Here is a 7,791-nt window from a genome sequence, read left to right on the forward strand (position 1 = left end):
TACACACATATATGTATATATACACACACACATATACACACACATATATGTATATATACACACACATATACACACACATATGTATGTATATATATATATACACACATATACACACACACATATATGTGTATATACACACACATATATACACACACATATATGTATATATACACACACATATACACACACACACATATGTGTATATATACACACATATATACACACACATATATGTACATATATATACACACATATACACACACACATATATGTATATATATACACACACATATATACACACACACATATGTATATATATACACACACATATACACACATATATGTATATATATACACACACATATACACACACATATGTATATATATACACACATATACACACACATATATGTATATATATACACACATATATACACACACACACATATGTATATATATACACACATATATACACACACACATATAGCTCTCTGTGTGTGTGTGTGTGTATATACAATAGCTTTCTGCTTAGTATTCTTATGGGAGTCCTGAGTGTGTAAATGAACGAGTAGGTCTCTGATTCTTTTTTGTTTTTTTTGAGACAGGGTCTCTCTGTGTAGCCCTGGCTGTCCTGGACTCACTTTGTAGACCAGGCTGGCCTTGAACTCACAGAGCTCTGCCTCCTCTGGCTCTAGAGTGCTGGGATTAGAGGTGTGCACCACCACGCCCGGCTAGGTCTCTGATTCTTGTGCCGTCTCTTGGGGGATCTTTTCTTTCTTTTGGTTTGCCTTGTCCAACTTTGATGTTACAGCTTTTATTTTATTATATTATGTTTTGTTGTTATTTTTCCTTCTTTTTCTTTTCTTTTTTTTTTGGTTTTTTTGAGACAGGGTTTCTCTGTGTAGCCTTGGCTGTCCTGGACTCACTTTGTAGACCAGGCTGGCCTTGAACTCACAAAGATCCACTTGCCTCTGCCTCCCGGGTGCTGGGATTAAAGGTGTGCGCCACCATTGCCCGGCTCACACTCAGATTTTAAAATTAATTTTAAACTGGGAGAAAAACTGAGGATGTATTTCATTGACTGAATTCTTCCCTAGAAGGCACAAGGTCCTGGGGTCAATCCCTATTTACCACGAAGAGTACCCAAATAAGCAAAGCTCCAAACCTATCTATAATCCAGCTACTTGAGAGGCTGAAGCAGGAAGTTTGAGGCCAGCCTGAGTTATATAGAGAATGCTTGGTAGTCTTCCTGTCTAATGAAACAAGAAGTAAAAGACAGGAAAAACAAAGAGTATTGGGGGGCTGGAGAGATGGCTCAGTGGTTAAGAGCACCGCCTGCTCTTCCAAAGGTCCTGAGTTCAATTCCCAGCAACCACATGGTGGCTCACAACCATCTATAATGTAACCTGATGCCCTCTTCTGCCCTGTGGGTGTACAAGCAGACAACACTGTATACATAATAATAAATAAATCTTTAAAAAAACATAAAAAAACAAAGAGCATTGAACACATATGCAAGTATACATAATTACTGAGGTAAAAGTTTCAGGAAGGCTAAACCAGAAACTACTTAAAATGCTTTTCCACAGGAGGTTGAGATGGCTGCTCTCCAGGCTTATGCAGCAAGTTCTTTTACCTGCTGAGCCACCTTACTGTCCCTTTCCCATTTTTAAGAAATTATTTATTTATTTTAATGTATGAGTAATCTGTCTTGACATATACCCAGAAGAGGGCAATAGATCCCATTACAGATAGTGGTGAGTCACCATATAGTTTCTGGGAATTGAACTCAGGACCTGTGGAAGAGCGGCCAGTACGCCTAACTACTGAGCCATCTCTTCAGCCCCTTAATTTGTTTGTAAAGGGTCTCACTGTTGGTCAAGTTGGTCGTTATGCCCTGATCTGAGGCGACCCTTTCACCTTTGTCCCTTCAGTAGCCTACAGGTATGTACCGCCATACGCAGCTAATTCAGTGCCTTTTAAGAACAACTCTGTTACCATATTCCCTTTTGGGATATATTCTAAGGACAAAAATAATTGGCTTTCTTCTTAGCATATTTAATGTGGATAATGGTCTGGATTAGGTGAGTGTGAAGCTATTTTGGGTCTATGTTAAGATAGACTTTATTTGGTAGAGCAAATGAATAAATATATCAATGTTGTCAGAAACTAGAATTCTCACTGTGGTATGAGGGAAGGTGTGAAAGAACTGTGACAGAAGATTATGGTTGAAGGTTTCAGCATGAAGTTGTGATTTCTTTATATATATATATATATGGGTATATATATTTCTTTTTTTTTCTTTTCTTTTCTTTTTTTTGTTTGTTTTTCGAGACAGGGTTTCTCTGTGTAGCTTTGGCTGTCCTGGACTCACTTTGTAGACCAGGCTGGCCTCGAACTCACAGAGATCCGCCTGCCTCTGCCTCCCGAGTGCTGGGATTACAGACGTGCGCCACCACGCCGGCTATATTTCTAATGATTGTCTATTAAAGGAGTCTAGAAGGGTGATACTTCACTCACAGTGAGCACATCTTTCACACAGATCTTAGTTTCTAAAATCACTCAACAACCAGACAAACAAATACCATTCTCCACTAAAAGGACGATGCTTACTCAAGAGCAAGAAAATATGTAAGGTGGGCCTAGAGTATCTTGTGGTGCTAGAATAAATGACATTGTAACAGGGAGGAGACATGAGGGGATATCACGAACCTTCATGGCTCTTTTTGAAAAGGTTCAATTGGGTAAAGAATGCTCAAACTGTTCTAAATGTGGTTGAGGGTACTGCTCCTGTTTCACTTTGCCATGCCCACACAGACATGAAAGAAATCACAAGTTTGGAGGTGGTGGAGCAAGCCTGTAATCCCAGCACTCGGGAGGCAGAGGCAGGTGGATCACTGTGAGTTCGAGGCCAGCCTGGTCTACAAAGCGAGTCCAGGACAGCCAGGGCTACACAGGGAGAAACCATCTCGAAAACAGAACAAAACAACAACAAAACAAAAAAGAAAAAAAAAAAAAAAAAGGAAAGGAAAAAGAAACCAGAAGTGCACTCCTTTAATCCCAGCACTTGGGAATGCAGAAGCAGGTGGCTCACTGTGAGTTTGAGGCCAGCCTGGTCTACAGAGTGAGTCCAGTTCAATGAGCCTCACCATAAATGCTGAGCTGCTGAGTCTGCTGCTTCTTATCTCATCTCCCAGAATACCTGTCTTTAGGTCACTCGAGCTGGGCCCTTCATTCACGCTATCTCCTAGTGTGACAGCACTGCCCAGGACTAAAGACCCAATCTGAGTCAGGTAGCGGCTCTCAGGAACTTGTATTAGGCAGGAGGCAGTGAGTGGATTAGTGTCACTTTTTGGCGGGACACAGTGGCTATGGCAAATGTTCTAGTCTGTGATGAGGGCCTTTAGAGTCTGCTGGTGAATTGGGAACCATTCCGAACTTAACAGCGTCTGCTCAACCTGTGGTCATTTCATTTCCCCCAGTTTCCAGCGTCCTCTTATGCCCCCTCTCCGATTTCTCATCCAAGCAACGTTTGTTTCTTGTCTTCCTGGATCTGCTATCCTTGCCCCGACACAGCTCCCCCAGGCTTACCCCACCTATTTGTCTCTATTCGGTTGGACACATATCTGCGGAATGAGGTTCCTGAGGATTCCTTTGCCTACCATACAGTGGCAATAACCTCCATATTAACAACTCTAGAGAGAGGCTCTACCTTGTCCTTGTAGTGGCAGTGCTGATGACCTGCCCCTTCTAGAGGCCTGTGCGTGAGTTACACTGCCTTTGTCTCTGGCTGTCCCCTTGAGGTTGAGACCTCACTCTTCTTTTTAAGCCCCATTCTCTAGAAGCCACCTCAATCATACTTTCAGTATCTAAGACTCCCTGTCTACAGAGCACTCCTAGGCATAGCAGTCAGCCTGCTTATGTGAGCACGGTAGACCTGGATTGAAGTTGTAGATCGTCCACTTTCCACATTTGGCAGTCAGATGAGGACTAAATGAGAAAAGCGCTCTGCATAGAAAAGGTTCCTAAGATCCAGTAGCTGACTATCAAAAAAGTAGTCCTCTCCCTGTTTTTCTGGATCAGCTTTTCCATTCAAGGGCCCCCAATGCATATTTTGAGAGCTCCTCACTCATCTCTACATCCAATTTCATATCCCCCACGTCCCTGACCTTCCACAAAAAGCTACCCTAGCTTCCAAGGCAACCGGTACATTGGACTCCTTTCAGAACTCCTTCCTACACTTGAGAGTTTTGTTTCGGCCATAGCCTGATTCCTGAGGCACCCTCCATTTAGTTTCTCCCAGCAAACCTTGACAGTTGTTCCACTACATAAACTCCTTCAAACACCATCCCATCATTGGCTGAGTATCTTACAGGCTAATGGCACTTTGAATCGACAAGCATTGGCTCGAGACTTATGAACATGACTATGGTTTATTTCTGCCTTTAGAAACTTTACGTTTCTTTGACTGCAAGTCTCCAAAAATTGCTCCTTAACTAAGTCCCCATCCCTTTCTCCTCAACTATCTCCAAGGAGTGATGATCTTTCTGGTGCAGTGGGCTCTTGCCATCTGCATCCATCAGCACATCCATTAATTTTTTCTCCTTGGTACAGCTCATGTATGTTCAGGAAGCAGACTCGGAGGACGTGCTAATGGATAATTAACAACTTTTCCTATATGCCCAACCCAAATATTACACAGGATTCAGTTCTGACCAGTAAGAGACAGCATTTATTTGCTGGGGCATCTGAGACGGAAGCTATGCTACAGAGAGAAAGTGCTCCTTGCTGGCAGCGAACGAAGGGTTTTGATGGAGCTGCAGGCAGCCACCCTTCGATCCTTGGAAGTGGTGGTGAGGAGGAAGCAGATCCTGGAGAACTCAGAGGGAGGCAGAAAAAAGCTGGATGTTTGGTGAAATTGTTCATCACTGCCAGTACTCCTGGGCTTTTTCAGTTTTATAAGCCATTAAGTTTCCTGTGTTATTAAAACAATTATTGGAAACCAAAAGCAGTCTAGCTATTAATAATGTTCCTTTTGGTCTCACATGCACCTTTAGTGTTATTTACTTTTCCAAACATATACCCTGACTCAAAGTGAACAAGGACATTGGTAAGCTTATTATCTGAGCTGCCAGTCCATATGCCAGTGCTCACAAGCAGGTCCCTGATATGGTAGCCCAGGACTCAGGGAGGACCAGGGTCTGTCACCTGTTCATCCCCTTTGGCCTCACTTTATCATTCCAGTGCGGGGACTCAAGATTTGTCCTACAAGGCCCACGAAGGGGGTCCTTGGGCAAGAAAGGCATGTGTAGCCCCAACAACATTCAAAGTAGAGTGGCTTTCTTGGCAAAAGTGGAGGGACAGGACGTTTCCTCCAGGTGGCATATTCCAGCCTTGATTGCTCCCAGGGGTTCCCCCTCAAAGGAGCTGGTACTTTCATGGCCTTTAGCACCCAGGCATAGGTACAGTGAAAAGAGAAATTACTGCCTTTACCTTACATTTCTATCTCCTCCTCAGCACCCTGAGTTTCTTACAATTGAAGGTGTGCAAAGTAAAAGCCCCTGAACACAGGTGGCATAGGAAACATCCTTCTCATGCTGTGGGTGAGGGGACCAAGGCAGAGTCCTAGTTGTGACACTGCCTTGCTGAGTCACCTGTTGTCCCTCATGGGTGAGACCCACTTCCAGGAGCCAAGCAGATAGGATGCTCCCAAGAAGAGCTACGTCTCGAAGGCCCAGGGTACTCCATCTGTGGCCCATGCTTGGCTATCGCTTCACTTTTGGCTTCAGTTTGCTTACTGAACACAAGGTGGAACTGTAGGTGATGACAGCAGGGACTCCCACCGTGAGCTGAGGAAGGGGGAAGGAAACTTATTCAGGTCAGAGAAGTAGCCATCACAGAACAGACTCAATGGCTGGGGACCAGAGTGGCACAGAAACTTGTCTCAAGTCATACAAGGCTGGGGTATCTTTCTGATCTTCCAGCCACTAACCTGCTTGTCGACATCAAGAGCACACTGGCTGCAGCAGCAGAGGGGCCCTGGATAGCTACCACTTGGCTTCCTATAGACATTTGCCAAGGGTTATGCCAGACACACTAGAGTATAGGTGACAGGAACTATCACCTTCCTGAGGGAGTCATTTGAGATTGTATGCTGAGTGCGCTAAATGGGAATGCTAAGGCCCATCTCTCAAAACAGCACACTCTTTCTCCTACAGAGGCACTTCTACAGGCTGGCTAGACTTGGACTCTGGCTGTCCCAAGCCATTGCTAGGTGTCTCTACGGTGCAGCCTCAACTCTTCTGTGCGAGGCAGAAGACAACTCAGGCCATGTACTTTGAGTAGTACCAAGCACCTAGCAAGAGCTGGGTACACACCAGCTATTATTATCACTATGAGCCAAACTGCGACATGAGAACACATTTAATGCAACATGCAGCTGTGGCCTGACCTGGGATTTCTCCCCACAATCCCAGAATGCTATTTGGAGAACCCCTTTTCCATAGCCTCAGTCACTTCGGGGTGTAGAAAGCGGCTGGCCAAACGTTCGATGTCATCCAGTGTTAGCCGGCTCAGGGACCTGTCATAATCCTGAGGAGAGAAGACCAGGTGGGTTCAGGGGGTGCTGTGATAGGCAGGGGCTGGGGCTACAGGTGTTAGATTGGAGGTCCAGCATTACTCTTCTCACCCTCTGTAGTTGTTCCAGGACCCTGCTGGCATCTGCTACACTGAAGTGGCGGGCCAGGACTTTGGAGATCAGCTGCCAGATGGGTGGGGGTGGGGAGTCGACCAGTCTGTGGGCTGACCCTTCTTCCAGGAGCACCTTCTCCAAAGGCTTAACAACTAGGTTGAGTTTAGAATTGGGCCCAATGCTGTAATCTGACAGTCGTTTCTCATCTGCCAAAGAGAGATTGGTGGTGTTCCTTCCTCACTGCTCTGGGGGTGGCTAGGGAGCAATTGTGCCACTGCCAGCCAGAGTGAAGCATTGCAGCGTTTGGCTATGGGGTGGCGGGGGCTCAGCTACTTTTCCGAGGTCCAGTGGCAGCCAGTGCCCTGATCCATTACTCTGGCCTGTACATCCCGTCCCCCAACTTCCTGTGGGGCTCCCTGGAAGGCTCTTTTCCCTGGTTACCTGCTAGGGCCTTGCCCTTGAACAGCAGACGTTGCTGGCGTACGGGGACATTCAGCTTATCCGAGACCAGGTGCTTCAGTGTAGACACTAGTTCGTCCTCCGACACCTGATCCGGCCGAAGAGGAGAGGCAAAGGCTCAGTCCGAATTCCATGGGCAGTGAAGCCCTCGCTCCCCTTCCAGAGACCGGCTCTCTTAGCTTTCCCCGCCCGCCCTCGGCCCCCAGTGGCAGGAGTGGGTGAGTGCAGCAACCCGCAGGGTAACCTTACCTGAAGGCTGCACTCCCGGCCCTGGAGCGCCTTAACGGTCAGCTGCATGGTGTCCAAGGCCGCGTCCACCACGGCCAAAGCAAACCCCAACGGTTTCCTGCCGCGTGCCGCCGCCCCGGGCGCAAGCCGGAACCGCCCGCTGCCGCCGGAAGCCGTGAAAGGGGCGTGTCCGCCTCGTGGCTCCCGCCTGCGCGTTCTTCAGCCCCGCCCCCTGGCCTTCGCGCCAGCCCCTGCCAGGGCTAGAAGCTCGGCCTACCGAGCTTTCCTCAGCTCTGGTGCATGGATGTGGGGATGCTCCGCCCAGTGCAATCGAAGGGAGGAACCTGTGGGACTAGGCTTGCTTTGCCTGGGAGCAGTGGCTTGAAAGAAAGGACCAGGAAGTCAGCTTCACA

The 7,791-nt window shown here is 46.8% G+C and overlaps 1 protein-coding gene across 1 annotated transcript; it reads right to left on the bottom strand.

Moving 5' to 3' along the window:
- Positions 1-4,709: 4,709 nt before the first annotated feature.
- On the bottom strand, positions 4,710-7,559 carry Ubl4a (ubiquitin like 4A). The gene is made up of 4 exons (XM_051141370.1): positions 7,400-7,559; positions 7,133-7,238; positions 6,689-6,897; positions 4,710-6,591 (listed from the first exon to the last, which is right to left on the bottom strand). Exons 1-4 carry the CDS (start codon positions 7,445-7,447, stop codon positions 6,481-6,483), a joined length of 474 nt encoding a protein of 157 aa, XP_050997327.1. The 5' UTR covers positions 7,448-7,559; the 3' UTR covers positions 4,710-6,480.
- Positions 7,560-7,791: the final 232 nt, after the last annotated feature.

The sequence above is a fragment of the Acomys russatus genome, chromosome X (genome assembly GCF_903995435.1).
Source record: "Acomys russatus chromosome X, mAcoRus1.1, whole genome shotgun sequence".
Lineage (NCBI taxonomy): Eukaryota > Metazoa > Chordata > Mammalia > Rodentia > Muridae > Acomys > Acomys russatus.